This window comes from Macaca nemestrina, chromosome 11 (assembly GCF_043159975.1).
Source record: "Macaca nemestrina isolate mMacNem1 chromosome 11, mMacNem.hap1, whole genome shotgun sequence".
In the NCBI taxonomy this organism is placed as follows: domain Eukaryota; kingdom Metazoa; phylum Chordata; class Mammalia; order Primates; family Cercopithecidae; genus Macaca; species Macaca nemestrina.
The window spans coordinates 9,620,647-9,638,539 of record NC_092135.1 but is presented as its reverse complement, the minus strand read 5'-3'; the positions used below and the strand labels follow the sequence as shown (position 1 = coordinate 9,638,539).

Below are 17,893 nucleotides of genomic sequence, written 5' to 3'. Positions count from 1 at the left end.
CAATAAACTCAAATGTACTGCCTAAATTTCTTTCTTTTTTTTGAGACGGAGTCTTGCTCCGTTGCCCAGGCTGGAATGCGGTGGCATGATCTCCACTCACTGCAACTTCTGCCTCCTGAGTTCAAGCAATTCTCCTGTTTCAGCCTTTTGTTTTGAGACAGAGTCTGGCTCTGTCCCCCAGGCTGGAGTGTAGTGGCACGATCCCGTCTCACTGCAAGGCCCGCCTCCAGGGTTCACGTCATTCTCCTGCCTCAGCCTCCCTAGTAGCTGGGACTACAGGCGCCCACCACCATGCCCAGCTTATTTTTTGTATTTTTAGTAGAGACGGGGTTTCACCGTGTTAGTCAGCATGGTCTCGATCTCCTGACCTTGTGATCCACCCGCCTCGGCCTCCCAAAGTGCTGGGATTACAGGCATGAGCCACTGTGCCTGGCCTGTTTCAGCCTTTTGAGTAGCTGGGACTAGAGGCGCATGCCACCACATCCGGCTAATTTTTGTATTCTTAGTAGAGACCGGGTTTCACCATGTTGGTCAAGCTGGTCTCGAACTCCTGACCTCAGGTGATCCACCTGCTTGGCCTCCCAAACTGCTGGGATTACAGGGGTGAGCCACTGCACCCACCCTGTAAGTTTTTAATTTAGAGCATACAACTGTTTTAAAATCATCTTGTCTCATAAGCTAGATTATGAAATATTTAAGAGACTTATTAATAAATTTTTAAAAGGCCCATAATGGTTCCAAAAATGCAGGTGGAAAACTCATATTGAAAAGGCACCAAGTGACATTTCCTGCAGACTTTACCTAAAAAACCACTGTGGCGTTTCTAAACAGAACAGGCTCTCTCAGTCTCACTGCTGAAACCAACAGAACAATGACAACCTAGAAGTGTTCAGACTCACGGGTCTCTCTAGGCCTTGACTAGCCAGGTGTTGGCACAGCCTGTGCAGCCCCAGTACACAAACACTGACACTCTCTGTGCTTCTCCAGCAAGGGTCTCTATTGTTGGAGTCTGAGCTCTCTAGAAAAGCAATTTCTCCCAGCAGAAGGAAAACCAGAGAGTTAGTCTCCTGTACAATAACTGAGGCGGCAATTCTGACCTTACTCAGGACTGTGGAACTGATGGGGAAAAAAAAAAAAAGGTTAAAAACTTCTAGGGCTGGGTGGAACAACAGGCTGATTTCAATTCTGTTACATAGGCATGGAAATCAGGACATTCTGGAAAAACATATAATTTCCTATGTAGTGTCTTTGCTTTCCATTTCATCTACATTATTCTCCTCCACTCTCCTACTCCCCTCCCAGCAAGGCTGAGAAAACACTCAGGACTGTTTCTTTGGGGAGGAGACACATAAAATTACCCATATCAGCTTAAGAAATGAAGAAAATTATCAACCAGCTTTTCAATCACACCAGCCTCTGCCTTCTGCTGTCAGACATGACGTGCTCATCAGCACAGAGGTTTCTTGTCTTTATTTAATTCTGGAAATTTTTTGTTTTACAAACTTGTCCAACCCTAAGAACCACCAATGAGGCTGAGTAGAAATTCAGATTCTCTGGTTCCTTCCAAACTTAATCAGCATCTTCAGGGGGAAGGAGCTAAGAGTATTTATTTTAGTAAGTATCCAAGTAATTCTCACGATGTGATACATTTAAGAAAGACTGATCTTGGGACCATGTTCACCTTTAAAAAAAAAAAAATCCATTCCTCTCTTTCCTTTATGAGTCCTTAGAAAGTAACACATGGATTAAAGGAACTGAGCTGCACACATCAAGCTAAACCCAGCCAACTTTGCCTGCTAGCCCTTTGGGGCGACTAAATAATATACGAAAATGAACTAGCTCTGCCTAATTGTTAAGTAATTATCCTGAAGGTTGGTGGGTCTAAGCCTCTATTTAGGCAGAGACTGCTCCTCTAAATTTCAATTACTTAAAGCATTATCACGCGTTCTATCTAGCAAAGGAATAATATTGTCTTACATGCACTTATCAAAAACCTGCAGAGACTAAAAAAACTATGTCTAAAATTCTAAAGGTAATGCAAAAATAGGAAGAGCTTCTTGAGAATGGCATAAAAAAGAAAATAAAGTGGATTTGGATATGCCTATTTCTTTCAGCATTGTTATATCCTTGGTGTGTAATACAAAACACGGCACATGGAAGGCATTTAATACATGGTTGATGAGGGGATGAATGAGAGTAAATAAATGAACGGGGCGTGTGTCCATGAGACAAATAAAAAATAGCATCATGTAAGTCAGTAGTACCTTTAGAGGAGAGAAAAAAAATTTTTTTTTAAAATTTCTTTAAATTACCTGTTAGAAAACGTTTACCAGCCTTTAGTCTGAATAATTGACATTGAAATTTACTTTCAAAACAGGAAAGGCAAATCCTGAGAGGCCCACAAAAGCACAAAAGGAAAGAAAAGGAAACAAAAGCTAAGGTAGTGCTTCAGGAGTAATAAAACCCAAGACAGGCAGTCCATGAGGACAGCAGCACACAGTGTGACATCGACGCTCCTCCCCAGAGTGTGGACTCAGCATGAAAAACCACGCACAGCATACTTTAGTGCTAAAATTCACAAGAACAAAGACTGAACAGGAAAGGGAAGGAGAACTTAGGTAGAGGTAGGGCAAAAACCCAATGGAGACAGAATGAAAAGAGAGGAGGAGGGACAGCGTGCAACATCTCATGCAGGGACCTTGGTGAGGACAAGTGGGTACTGGGCAACACTCAGTGAGAACAGAGGACCAGAGAAAGTGAGACACACCTCAATCACAGAAACAAACCGCTTACCCTCCGCTTTAGTGGTAGTACCATCTTTAAGCAAATTAAAAAACAAGGGAAGGGATAACAGGGAACAGTTAGTAACATTCAAAAAATTAAAAAGCCAAATGTTATTAGCTACTAAAAAAGCAAAAGTACAATTTAAAACAAAATTAAAAGGGAAACAAGTTCAACAGCAAAGCAGAGTCTGAAGCAAGTAAGTGTGCCTTGTATTGAAATTAGCTTGACATAGCATAATGGTTTTTTTGCCTTTGGAAAATAAAACATAGAAGGGCAACCCAGGGTAGTGCCACAGTTGAAAGAAAGATTGTTTTTTGTTTTAGCCAACTCTAATCCTCTTAAGAGTTCCTTTTTCTTGGAAGAAAGTACCAGCAGAACAGGGCAGAGAGGAGGAACTAGAAGATAAAATACTGAAGAGTTACCCAAAGGGCAGAGCCAAGTAAGAAGCTCAGAGAAGCTTGCTCTAGCAATGCCTATCCCAACTACACGTCCAGCAGCGAAAGCTGTCGAGCATGGTACCTGAGTCCAGGCCTATGTACTCCATGTCTTCCCTCATGTGTCTGGACTCTAGAAGTTTGGAAAAGGATCATCAGCTTTAATGCTACACTTTTGCAAAGATGTCATGTGTCAACCTAAGTAGCAACTGTAACAAATTCTCAGTAGGATTGTGTTATATTTCAATTTTTTGGTGTTTTCGTTTGGGGACAAAATAAGGGAAATTGAGGTAGAATTCTCAGGAAACAGAGAATTTGAATACTCCAGTCTCGTTCTTTGAAGAGGTTAATACTTGACTGAAAACTTACCATCAGTGCTTCTGAAGGGTCAGTTCCATATTATCATACCAAAAGATGTGAGGGCTTTTACTAGCACTGGGGGAAGTCTATACCAGTCATATTCAAACACTCCAAATACAGACAGAAAAACAAAAACACTGAGTATTTTAATGGCTGATTTTTACTCACTTTTTCCAGCAATGAAACAAACACTAATTACAAATACTAAAGGTGGATCTAATATACTAAAGCATAGGTAAGTACTGAAAAACTAAACTAAAATTAACAGAACTAATTCAGCGTAGGAGGGAAGAGTTGTTACTTCTCCTTTCTTTTCTCAATGGTTACATAACATAATGTTGGAATAGTTAAAACCATTTAAAAAAGAGAGTTCTTAATGACATTGTTTCTTCTCAATTGTCATGTGTGTATGAGGTATTTCCATAAAAACAAGACTGACTGAGCAGATGTTCCAGAACACATATCTTTCAAATTAATAATGTTCCTATCACAATCACACTGTCTTCCACCTTACAGGACAATAGTTTATAAAGAATCTTTATATAATTTTGTTTTGCCTCATATATGAGTTAGGTGGCTATTATTACAAGTAATCTGCAGGTATGGAAAATAGACTTACAGATTCCACGGCCTGCTCCAGGTCACAGAGCTAATAAATGGCAGACCCTAAAATCTTCTCTGAATGCTATTTGTTCACTGTACTTCCAACGTTGAAAACGTTTTCTGAACATTAGTTTTAGAACTGACTCCGGAATTTGTTTGAAAGTTACATGAGTAACTCCACCACAATATTTCAGGAAGTTTAAATTTTGTTCATTTCCGTAAAATCTAAACTAGAACCAATCCAGCTAAATCCTTAGATTCTGACTTTGGATGAATTGGCTCTTACAAAAACAAAACGAAACAAACAATTAGCCTGACACATAGTACGTGTTAAGCATTTGCTGAAAAATATGAGTAGCTGATTTGTCACTATGTGAGATAGTAAAAATTTTGAAAGTAATTTTTTAAAAACATTTTTGGGCAATCCTCAGAAGGCATGCTCCTCCCAACGTGATACATGGAAGGACAACACTCGTTTGCACAGACAGGATTATGCTGATTCATGAGCTCATCACATTCCTTCAGATTCCTCCTGCCATTCCCCACAACCCAATCCAATGATCCCTGCCAGCTCTGGTTATATTCTCAAATTGAGAAATACCTAACTACACTACCTTTGGTGAATTCCTCACTGAACCTGCTGGCTCTGCTCCCACCAGAGTCAGAGGTGGAAAAAACTTAGCTTTGACAATATGGGAGGTGGCTGGGCTTGCCACGGAGGAGGAGGAAGAGTTGAGGAAAAGATGTGCTCAGTGCCACCCACCCTCCGAGCACGCATGTACTGTGTACTTACTCATCACTAAAACGGATGATGCACCAAAGAAAGGGACACTCAACAAGGGTAGCTGGCTGATCAGCAGCAAGTGCACAAAGCTACTTAAACAGTAGCCCTGCAACAGTGAGACTTGCCTCAATCATGGGTTTTTGTATTTTGCTAAGAGGTAAGAGTCATCTCTCGCAGAGCAGTGCAGGAGGGAAAGGGTGACAGTGGTGTGGTTACCTAAGGATGCGTATGACCCTGGAGGCAAAGCCGCTGCAGAGCTGAAAGGCGTCGTGCCCGCAGATGAGGAGACTTTGGATTTGGCACTGGCTGCTGCATTCACATCAATATCACTTCGAGATCGCTGGAGGGACCCAGTCGTTGACACAGATTTGGTACTAACTGTAGAAGCTTTAGTGATAAAGGAGGAAATATGAATAAGGACTACATAGAATTTTGAAAATACACTGCTAAAGTTTGATGTTGTTTTGCTTTCCTGAAAACAAATACCACGTTTTAACAAATGTTGGAGCATAAAAAACTGACCAACAGTTTTTCCTGGTCCCAGAAGAGAGTTCAGGCAATGCTGAAGGAAACTAAAAGTGACCTCAACTGTAATGTATCAATTACATTTGTTTTCTTGTTATCGAAGACTATAAACCCCAAGGAAACGGACCATGTTTCTGCTTGCTATGAAGAAGTGAGATAAGGAAAAAATGCTCACGTCTATGGAGTCTCCTCATGAAATGACGTAACTGCGCCACGCCCTCTTACCTAGACACCCTCCTCCTTCTGGAACACGCCACTCTCCCACCACCAACCACCACCACACTGCTGCTGCTGCTCAAAATGCCACCAAGATGTCTTCACTGTCTCATCAAAGGATCAGAGACAGGAGGTGCAGTTTGTGGCAGTGTCAACATGCAGGGGAGGTGGGGAGAAAAGGTCACAGAGCTTCATTCCTAAGTCACCCCGTCAATGTTGTCCTCAGCAGTGAGTGGCCCTGACAAAGCGGAGCTCTGCTGGAGAGTCAGAGCAGGGCACAGCAGGCTATGTTCAAGCCTAAGAAGGAACTGAGAGCAGGCTGCCGGCCTCCCGTGCCTGGGCAGCCTCTCGCAGCTGCACGTACAGACCACCAGAGCCGAGCACAGGCCTTCTCCGCGGCTGTCAGTCTCACCTCTAGATGTGGTACTTCCAGTAGGACTTCTTTTGGCAGACAGCGGACGACTAAAAGTAAAGATGTATACTATTTATTACACGTACTTTATCCGAATTAATACAAATACAAACTACAACAGGAAATTATTACGATGAAGAATTATTTCAAACACAGAGAGTGAAATAGTCACTACAGACGGAAATCAAACACAGAGCAGAGATGACAATATATTAATTCATGGAGTTTGAACGCCCTCCATTTCCAAACTTGTCTCCAGGTTCACACTTACATCCTCTGAGAAGACTCTCTGAAGCACTGGTGTATATAGTTCACACTACTCCATAATTCACTTATGTCACTCTAAAACTGTATTCTAGGACTGCCATATAAATTTAACTGAAAAATAGTATGGTAGAGACCAAAGCAACCTATTTCTTACCACTCCGTGGTGGTATCTTACTTTGCACCAGGATCTACCTGAAGTAAGGGGGTGTTGTAACAAGCACACATGTAAAAACATAGCTAGAATTTGTGTTCTCATGCGACAAACTCTGAAACACAAATTCTCACGAGAATGATAAGCAAAGATGAATCCCTTACTTTAGACTCTCTTGAGAGCTAGAAGACGAGCGGTCTGACTGAGGCAGAGACACTATGCTGTCTGAGTTCTTCAGGTGGGACTGCAGGGCTTTCTGGTAGGAGGACTCCAAGGTGTGATATAAGTGCTCTGCTTCTCTGCTGAAGTGACTGTGGAAACCCCAGTAACATCTAGAGGAAACACACAAAATCCTGTTCTAATCCAAGGATCCACACAGGTCTTTCGCTGAACTCTGGAGTACACCACAGAGGATTTTCAAGGACTGGAAGCCTCAGTTTAGCTGCTAATAGTAGCAGGAGGAGAGGGTGAACAAAGGAGACCTGGTATGAATCCCGGCCTCACAATTTTACTGTCTTTTAGACAATGGGCAAGTCACTTACCCTCTCTCAACGTCAGCCTCATTTATAACATGGGAATTAAAGAGTCTAACTTGCAAAACTGGGGAATCTTAGGGAAGGTGCAGCTAAACATCTAGGACTATACCTAGAACACAGGACAGGCTCATTAAAATGGCAGCTATTATAAATTCAATTACACATCTCTTGATATAAAGTATTTAAAATTGCCTTAGGTAACATGTGCAAAAGAAAAATTTTAAAATGTTCTGAGCTACTTGAAATCGGTATCACATTATGACTAAAGACCAAGAAAAAAATGGGCCTGGGATGGGAAGGGTCCAATACAAGGATAAAAACAGCATAAACAGATCATTAACAAATCCATTCCTAACAGTTTTCAGCAATGACTAATTATGTCACTTATTTTGGTAGAAACCAGCCAAGAAAAAATTGGCACGAACACTTCATAGTTATAATAAGCTCAGAAACAAGTGAAATATAATTTAACTGTGAAGGCAGTCAAAGATCAACAAGTACTAGATCAGGATGCATCACTGCAGCTAAGCAAAACCATAATGATGCAGATTAGATTTTAGCATGTATCAATTAGGAGAGTTGGTCAACTATGAGAGTAAATTCAAAAAAAAACCACAGATGCAACATTGGCAGCAGTTATCGATGCACTGCCCAAGAGAGAATGTCTTAATATCAAACTTCTGGTATTTACAGTCACAGTAGCAAAAATTATTTGCAAGGCCAGACGCAGAGGCTCACACCTGTAATCCTAGCACTTTGGGAGGCCAAAGCGGGCAGATCATGAGGTCAGGAGATTGAGATCATCCTGGCTAACATGGTGAAACCATGACTCTACTAAAAATACAAGAACTTAGCCAGGCGTGGTGGCGGGCACCTGTAGTCCCAGCTACTGGGGAGGCTGAGGTAGGAGAATGGCGAGAACCCAGGAGGCAGAGCTTGCAGTGAGCCGAGATTGTGTCACTGCACTCCAGCCTGGGTGACAAAGTGAGACTCCATCTCAAAAAAAAAAAAAATTTCCAAGGAGGTAACAAATACAGAGGCCATGCCCACATGATTGGAGGAAACAGTCCTAATGGCAAAAGTACCTCATTTGTGAGACAGAAACAGCAAGTTATCATTGTGATAATCCCAGGCATTAGGTCAATTCAGCTCCCCTTAATATGATTCACACCAAGGAATCACAGATGCTTGCAAAGAAGTGACTGCAGGAAGAGAATTCCCTGTGGCCACGATTTTTCATGGTAAATCATTAAAGCAGCTTTGGATTACAATATGGCTTAATGAATAAATGAATACATTGAGCCTGTATACAAGTGCCTTCCAGAGCTATGTGATAATTTGTGATGAATGTAAAAATGAGCATTCTTTTGTCTCCCTCAGTCCTGTTTATTCACAAGGTTGAGTGATGTTATTTAAAAAAGACAGAAATATTCCAAAATGGCCTATTGGGGGTCATGTTTAAAATTCATGGTTAACAAATATGTTCAAGTAACTTAACAAGTTTTTAATAAGGCAATCCATATAATTCATGTGAAATACAGAAGAAGTTAATTTAAAAAGTGGGGTACAATAAAAACTTACTTTCTGGCTTCTATTCTTGCTTCGGAATCAGCATCATGTATTCCCTTCTTTATTGTTTCAGCTAATACTGATATGTGTCTAGATATTTAGAAAAGAAAGCAGTAACAATCATAAATGTATGGTTTAATGCGGATGAAACCAGGTGGGAGAAATAACTTCCAAATAGCAACATGGAGCTGGGAGTCTCTGTGCCAAGGCTGGTCAATTCCCAGGTGGCTGGGCAAAGCAGAGCGCTCCTACAATCCTTTAATTTTCAGCCCTGCCCCAACACCCTAGCTCCACTCCAACCCACCCATACCTAAAGACTTTCATAACTCTATTCTCTTGTGGGATTTTTTTTAAAAACAAAAGCTGATTTTTCAAAATTTGCACTTACAGCTCAATCTTTTATGAACCCCAAAAACAAAATCTTGTGTTTTTCATATCAGAACTAGTTTCTAAGGAAATTATGAGATAATGACCTTAATATTGAATAGGCTGTCTACATCAAATACAGAGGGAGAAAAAGAAAACTTTCAAATGAATGAAATTCCTTGAAGGACCTAACAGCTACAACTCGTCTACTAACAGCAACTTTAAACAGTTACCTCATGGGAACTGAAGGGGATGTCAAGCAGCAGGGCCAGAGTCAGTAAGAGTTTCTACTGGCTCTGCAGCTGTCAGAATGCACACGGACATAGTAGTATTTCAACCAATGAAATTCACTAAAAGTGTCTGCGAATATTATGTGACCAACATCAGTAAAACAACAGACGTAGTCATGAAAACAAACGCATATATTCCTCCATTCTTACAGAAAGCCAGCTGGACCACTCACCAAAGCATTCACTCTCAAGATTCAATTCAGAGGGAAAAATGGTTTCAAATCAGATGCTCACCGTTCTAGTGAATGTGTCTGCCATTCTTGTAAAAGCAAATCTAAAAATTCAAAACAGCGCCTAAAAAGTATTAAGAAATACACAACTTATTAATATATATTTTAGTGAAAATGAAACAGCATTTTTCTTAAGTGACCCAATACTGCTTTTTATAATTAGTAAATTTCTTCTGATTTCTGTGATTAGAAAAACAGAACATAAAGAATGAATCAGAACTGACTAAAAACCAAAGCAAATGAAAGTAATGAAGCACCTACTGGTACCACAGGGACACAGGGCCAGGATCCAAGCATTTCTCTCCAATCAGAAGCTTGCACTTCATGGCAACATCACTAAAAGGACTTACCACTGTCATTCGTTTTTACACTATCCTAAGTAATATGTTAATAGAAAATGTACGCATGCACAGAAGATCAAGAAACACGACAGAATCAGGTCTTTGCATTAATTTCAGAAAATGCTTTGCACAAAAAAAGTTAAAAGTACCTTGAAAAACTAAGTGCTCTCTATATTTTCATGCTAAGAAGGCCCTAAGTAGTGCTTACAATGGATTTTCTCCAACTACTGTGCTTTCCTCTGACCAACCTTTCAGCATTCTTCAAGCCTTTTCACTTTTATGATTTTTCTTGGTCTGATTTGTGTACAAAAACAATTTAGATTACATCACCACTTCAGGTTCTACCTCTACAAAATTTTCTTTTTCTGGCTGAGCACAGAGGCTCATGCCTGTAATCCCAGCACTTTGGGAGGCCAAGATAGGCGGATCACTTGAGGTCAGGAGTTCAAGACCAGCCTGGCCAACATGGTGAAACCCCGTCTCTACTAAAAATACAAAAATTAGCCGGACATGGTGGCGGGCACCTGTAATCCCAGCTACTTGGGAGGCTGAGACAGGAGAATCACTTGAACCTGGGAGGCAGAGGTTGCAGTGAGCCGAGATCGTGTCACTGCACTCCAGCCTGGGCGACAGAGCAAAACTCTGTCAAATAAACAAACAAATAAATAAAATTTTCTTTTTCCTAAGTCTAGCATTTCTATTTTTGTATGAATAAATCTTAATAGTCCTAGGAACCCATTCAAGAACACACAAATCAGAAGTAAAATCTTTCTCTAAAGAAATGACCAGTCTTTCTTTCCTACAATCTTCCCAATTCACAACTTATAATCCATACACAATCATTCAATACATCAAGGCTGGGAGCAGCAGCTCATGCCTGTAATCCCAGCACTTTGGGAGGGCAAGACAGGAGGATCACTTGAAGTCAGGCGTTTGAGATCAGCCTAGGCAACAAAGTGAGACATCTCTCTACAAAAAAAAAATTTTTTTTTTTAATTAGTTGGGCCAGGTGCGGTGGCTCACGCTTGTAATCCCAGCACTTTGGGAGGCCGAGACGGGCGGATCATGAGGTCAGGAGATCAAGACCAACCTGGCTGACACAGTGAAACCCCATCTCTACTAAAAATACAAAAAATTAGCCGGGCATAGTGGCGGGCGCCTGTAGTCTCAGCTACTCGGGAGACTGAGGCAGGAGAATGGCGTGAACCTGGGAGGCGGAGCTTGCAGTGAGCCGAGATCGCACCACTGTACTCCAGCCTGGGTGACAGAGCGAGACTCTGCCTCAAAAAAAAAAAAAAAAAATTTAGTTGGGCACGGCGGCATGCGCTAATAAAGTCCTAGCTATTTAGGAAGCTGAGGTGGGTGGATTGCTTGGGCCCAGAAGTTTGAGACTGCAGTGAACTATGATTGCACCACTGCATTCCAGTTTAGGCAACCAAGTCGGACCCTGTTTCAAAAATAAATAAATAAAAATAATTATTTACTAACCCTTTACCGTGTGTCAGATGCTGGAGATCCAATGATAACCAAGACACAGCCCAGAGAACAAAAGAGACAGTCACATTGCTAGACTGTTTGGGGCTCCAGCAGCTCACAGGAGAGCCCTGCAGCTTGGTCCTAGGGCTGGCAGTGGTGGGGCCAGAGGGGTAAGCAAGTCTTTTCAAAGGAAAAGATACCAACTACACACACACCCATTCCTCACCATCACCTTCCCTATTCCTGCCCCAATCTAGACCATGTTTATTCTACTTTCACCTTTTTGCCTGTGGCATTTCCCAGTTTGGGTTTTTCTTGGCTCTTTACTGCACTTATTCCTACTCATCTTTCAAAATGTGGCTCATTTTTAACCCATCTATGAAGCTTCTTGGGAAAACATCAGCAAGCTTTAATCACTGCTGTATCTGAACTCCTAATTCCACAATATATATGATAACGTCAGAGTGTGTGTAATCCATTTGTTACCAATTCTACACAGCCAAGCTCAGTACAGGCTGCATATGTAACAGAAGGTGCACTGCTTTGCTTACACTGCACTCTTAAGCTCCCTCTCCCTTTCTGAGGGCAGAGGGCAGAGGGACTGGGCAAGATGGTCCCTATTACTTCTCTCAGCATTAAGACATACAGTTCTGACTGACACCCACTGGCTAAATACAGAAACAACAACCTGAGTGTGTGGTTCAGAAATTGGTGAGGGTGGAGGCATTTCTATTGTCACAATGACTGTGGGGTGCTACTCATATTTAGTGTCAAAGGCCAGAAATGCTAAATGTTATGAAGTGAATTTTATCTCCCTGCCCCACCAAATTAATATGTTGAAGTCCTTACTCTCAATGTGACGGTTATTTGGAGATGGAACCTTTGGGAAGTGATGAGGTTTAGATGAGGCATGATAATGGGGCCCTCATTATGAGATTAGTGTCCTTATAAGAAGAGATAACAGGTAGCTTGCTCTCTCCTCCCTCCCACCCTGCTCTCCCTCTCTCCCATGTGAGGACACAGGAGAATACTGGTCTACAGGCCAGGATGAGAGTCCTCACCAGAATCTGACCTTGCTGGCACGCTGATTTTGAACTTCCAGCCTCTAGGCCGGGGTGTCCAATCTTTTGGCTCCTCTGGGCCACCGTGAAAGAAGAAGAATTGACTTGGGCCACAAATAAAATACACTAACACTAATGATAGCAGATGAGCTTTAAAAAAATCTCATAATGTTTTAAGAAAGTTTACGAATTTGTGTTGGGCATTCAAAGTTGTCCTGGGCTGCATGGTTGGACAAGCTTGCTCTAGACTGTGAGAAATAAATCTGTTGTTCATGCCGTCCAGTCTGTAGTATTTTGTAATGGCAGCCCAAGATGATGAATCCCCTAAACATCCTGCAACGTTCCACAACAAAGATCTGTGTCATCTTATTGGAGAAATTTTGCCTTACACAAGGAAAAACACATTCTGAATTTCTCTTGGAAACCTAACATTAGCAAAATGAAAACAGCAGCAAGATGAAAATAACAGCCACAGCTGCAACAAATTAAGCTTTCACTAAATGTTTTACCTAATGACTGAATCCTCCAAATCTTATAGAGGAAGTACCCTTATACCTAATGAGTCAGACGAGTAAGTGGGAGAGGAATGTTTCAACTGATGCTCGTCAGGTTCTGAAGTTCACAATCATCCCACTGTGCTGACTTTACATTCTCATCTCTAGGGGGAGCTGAAGCTGCTCCACTCTAACCCCAGGAGAAGCTGAACCCTAGGTCAAGGGTAGATTGCATTCGCTGGGGGTACACACTTAAGTCACACAGTATGGAGTTACATTTTTTCAGTGGAAGGTATAAATTTCTTTTTTCATGATTTTAGATAGCTGGATTATTCCTCTTTTCTCTTTTTGTCTTTCATGTAGCTATTAATGAGATGAATGTAAAACCAACTACTAGGTATATATCGCAAAAAAATGCAGTCAGTATGTTGAAGAGATATCTGAACTCTCATGATTATTGCAAGACTATTCACAATAGCCAAGATAGGGAATCAACCTAAGTATCCATCAACAGATGAGGAGATAAAGATAATGCAGCATACATACACAACAGAATCTATTCAGTCTTAACAACAACAACAAAATAAAGCCTGTCATTTAAGACAACACAGATAAACTTGGAAAATATTATCTTAAAAGAAATAAGCCAGGCATACAAAGACAAGTACTGCATGATCTCACTTATGTGTGGAGGAATCCAAAAAGGTCGACTCAGGCTTGGTGCAATGGCTCACACCTGCAATCCCAGCACTTTGGAGGTTGAGGCCAGCCTGGGCAACATAGTGAGACCTTATCTCTATAAAAAATTTAAAAATTAGCTGGGGGCGTGATGGCACACACCTATGGTCTCAGCTATTTGGGAGACTGAGGTGGGAGGATCACTTGAGCCCAGAAATTAGAGATTGCAGTGAGCCATGAGTGTGCCACTGCACTCTAGCCTGGGTGACAGAGTGAGGCACCACCTCTAAAGCAAATAAAGTTGGACTTACAGAAGCAGAAAGTAGAATGGTGGTTCCTAGAGGCTGGGGGTTGGGAGACGGGGAGATGTAAAGTATGCAAAATATCAGGCAGATATGAGTAAGTTCAAGAGATCGATTGTACTTCATAGTGATGGTGACTATAGTTAGTAACAACATATTATATACTTTAAAACTGCTGAGAGTAGATTTCAAGTGTTCTCACTACAAAAAAGTAAGTATGTGAGGTGATACACGTTAAAGAGCTTGATTTAACCATTCCAAAATGTATACACATTATCAACACAGCATGTTGTACACCATAAGTCTTCACAATTTTTACTTGCCAATTAAAAAAATAAAGGTTGGGCATGGTGGCTCACATCTATAATCCCAGCACTTTGGGAGATCAAGGTGGGAAGACTGCTTGAGCCCAGGAGTTCGAGATCATCCTTGGGCAACAGAATAAGACCCCCATCTCTAAAAACAGTAAAAAAAAAAAAAAAGATTAGTGGGCCATGGTGGGGTGTGCCTGTAGTCCCAGCTACTTGGAAGTCCAGGAGCTTGAGGTTACAGTGTGCTGCACTCCAGCCTGGGTGAAAGAAAGAAAAGAAAGAGGCCGGGCACGGTGGCTCAAGCCTGTAATCCCAGCACTTTGGGAGGCCGAGACGGGCGGATCACGAGGTCAGGAGATCGAGACCATCCTGGCTAACACGGTGAAACCCCGTCTCTACTAAAAAATACAAAAACTAGCCGGGCGAGGTGGCGGGCGCCTGTAGTCCCAGCTACTCGGGAGGCTGAGGCAGGAGAATGGCGTGAACCCGGGAGGCGGAGCTTGCAGTGAGCTGAGATCCGGCCACTGCACTCCAGCCTGGACAACAGAGCCAGACTCCGTCTCAAAAAAAAAAAAAAAAGAAAAGAAAAGAAAAGAAAAGAAAGGAAAGCAATAAAGGAAGAAAGGCAAGAAAGGAAGGAAGGAAAGGAAAAAGGAAAGAAAAAGAAAAGGGGAAGAGAACAAAAGGGAAAAGAAGAAAAGGAAAGGAAAGAAAATTTTTAAATAGGCAGTCTGTGGCCAATTTGCTAAAAATAATAAAATAAATTTTAAAACGACAAATCCAGAGCTGCTGCATGCTTAAGAGGGTCTTGTACCCATAGAAACCCAGCAGGATCAACATGACACCCCAGGGAAAAAGGCAAACAGCTAGCAAAAGTCATCCGGGCTCTAAATCTTAGAGTGAAGGATTCTTTCACAGGTCTGAGTCTTTACTCCTCACACGTAGTTTAGGGCAGCTCACCAGCACATATAAGACAGGGACTTGGGAACAAACCCCTAGCTAGTTACCCAGGTTGTATTTGCCTGCGTCTTCTGGATGTATCTCCCACAACTGCACAGAACTAAGTAATAGTGAAGATTCAGAATCCCAGAAATCGCTAAACAGAAGATGCAAACAACACATACCTTTCATATATGAAACTACTGCCATTGATGTTTACGGTATTTTTTTCTTGCATGCAGTTACTGCTTTTACTCAGGGAATAGGGCAGACCAATGACAAAGGTAGGAGGATTATCACAGGAAAAAAATGTACAGGGGGTCCTCTCCCCTTCTCCTTCTGCCACTAGCCCCCAAACTCACTCTCTCTCACACAGACACACACACACACACACAAACACACACACACACACACACACACAGAGAAACATAATAGAGGTTGTCCACATTCATTTCCCAAAATATTTAGATCTTGATTCTTCAACTCAAAATCATTTATTGCAGTGATTTTAAGTAATACTAAGCATTTTAAACATGAAATTTTATCCATGGAAGGAGATTTGGAATTTGTTTTGGTTTTTAAACAATTTTAAAACAATGAGAAAACCCTTTAAAATTTACCTTCTAACAGCGACAGACTTAGAGGTACAGTTGCTTGTTATGACAGGTATTAACCTAGGGATGTGTGTGTGCTGTGAAGAACAACAAAAAACAGAGGTGAACACTTGCAAATACAAAAGTAAAACAAAATTAAAAGAATGACTTCCTCACTAATCTACTTATATAGCACATATACATTCAGATTAGAATGTCAGTGAGTTTTAAAAGAAAAAAATAATTCACAGGATATTGTCAAAAGGCATTAGAAAATTTACAGAGTTAAGAACAGGCAACATGATGACATGAAGGTAAGCCTAAAACAATCATTACTATGAGGTCTAAATTATCTCAGCTGTAGAGATCTGAGTGGGTTTGAAAGAAGTCATCAGACCAATGTATTTTGATATTGTTTCAACGGAAATGTCCAATAATGACCTTGGGTTTAACAGTTAAAGTAGGCAGTGCAAGTAAGAACAGTAAGAACTAATAATACAAAGTAAACAACCAAAATAATCAAGAATATTCTGGATAGACTTTAGACAATATCATCAAGCCTCAAAGCTTCAAGAGCTGCTTCTGGGCAAAAAGGACTTGAAAGTGGTGGGGAGGTAACGTGGAAAACCATTTTAAACCTTTGTGAACTATTAGATTTTGTTAAAAACTTGTGTACAAATTACTTGGATAATTATTTAAATTTGAACAAATAAGTGCCTAGAAAATCTAACCAAAGAGAATATTTTGTTTCTGTGCTTATGTGCAATTAATTGAACTTTTGGGTGAACAGCAAAACCACAAGTACCAATACCTAAAATGGAAGGACTGGGATTAAGGAGGTTAAGACTAAGAGTAATATCTAAGTAACAAGAATACAATATAATCTCAGAAGCAGACACCGGATGTTCGAATATTTTAAACCAATAGTGAGCTAACAATCAATACCTCATTAACTTTATAACACATCCATAATTCACATTATGGATTATAAAAAGCTCATATGCCATAATTAAGTAGGGGGAAAAGAGGATATATATCTATATATAAAATTCCAATATAATTATGCTAATAAATTTAATTACTCAATATAATTATGTTAACAAAAATGCCTCTAATATTTATCAACCATCGGTATTTACCACTTGCTTATTTCATGTATGGCCTATAACATACTTACCCGAATAATTAACCTAACAGCTACAACACCAGACGTGGCCATAATTTTGGCACTGTTTGGAATTAAATTAAAGATAGTTGGCATAATGGCTTCGGCTCCATGGTCAAACTTATTCCCCAGAACTGATGACAGATGCCTAAAACAAGAAATGGATACTGGACTGTAGTTATTTTTCTTAGAAACAGTGAAGCACATAAACCATTTAACATCTAGAGCCTTCATTTAAAGTTATCTAGAAAGGACAAGGGTCTAAGATTTCCGATGTGCATGTTGAGAACTTGGCAAATAGTTCTTAGCCCAAAAGTGGTTTTTTGTTTGTTTTTTTGTTTTTTTTTTTTTAATTTCCAACTAGTCTTTGTGGAGCTTTTTGTTTTCTAGAGACAGGATCTCACTATGTTGCCCGCGTTGAACTTGAACTCCTGGGCTCAAGCAATCCTCCCACTTTGGCTTTCCAAGTAGAAGGGACTCCAGGCAGATACCAGCCCACCTGCCCCAACTAGTCTGAAAATACCAAACAAACTGACGATATATTAATAAAACACAAATATGAAAAAGCACCCTTGGCTCCTTTTTCATATTTTTTCTTTTATCTTAACATAAAATATTCAGGCTTCAAAATCTGACTGCAGCCAAAACTTTAAACAGCTGTGGTGCCTCCTCTTGCTGCTGCTGCTTTGATATTCTGAGATACATTCTAACACAAAGTTTTATTAGCTTTGATTACTAGTACACATATAGCTAGAATAAAATTTTACTGCCGTAAATGCCTTTAACTTTATAACTACAGTACTCTTCTAGGAACAAACAGTCTGATAACCACACTATTGCCTGCCAGCAAAAATCAATGAAAAATGAGGGAAACAGGATTTCATAGAGTTTCATCTTTCCATATTAATAACTGCTTCAAAGTTTGAAATAAAGGCTTCAGAGCTATATCACTGAATAAAATAAAATTTAAAATCTGTCACACTTCACATAATTGAGCAAAAAGTAT

The 17,893-nt window shown here is 40.6% G+C and overlaps 1 protein-coding gene across 50 annotated transcripts in view; it reads right to left on the bottom strand.

Moving 5' to 3' along the window:
- LOC105492460 (cytoplasmic linker associated protein 1) overlaps window positions 1-17,893 on the bottom strand; it is a 309,888-nt gene that overhangs the window by 101,464 nt on the left and 190,531 nt on the right. For 19 of the 50 annotated variants that reach the window (XM_011759589.2, XM_071072569.1, XM_011759597.2 and 16 more), the window contains 9 exons: window positions 16,900-17,035; window positions 15,750-15,820; window positions 9,532-9,591; window positions 8,654-8,731; window positions 6,701-6,868; window positions 6,119-6,168; window positions 5,182-5,352; window positions 3,304-3,351; window positions 2,794-2,817 (listed from right to left, as the gene is read on the bottom strand). In XM_011759589.2, the coding sequence (XP_011757891.2) occupies window positions 2,794-2,817; window positions 3,304-3,351; window positions 5,182-5,352; window positions 6,119-6,168; window positions 6,701-6,868; window positions 8,654-8,731; window positions 9,532-9,591; window positions 15,750-15,820; window positions 16,900-17,035 (806 nt within the window). The remainder of the gene's footprint in view (window positions 1-2,793; window positions 2,818-3,303; window positions 3,352-5,181; window positions 5,353-6,118; window positions 6,169-6,700; window positions 6,869-8,653; window positions 8,732-9,531; window positions 9,592-15,749; window positions 15,821-16,899; window positions 17,036-17,893) is intronic. The other 31 variants (XM_071072565.1, XM_071072567.1, XM_071072590.1 and 28 more) reach the window with 3 other exon arrangements.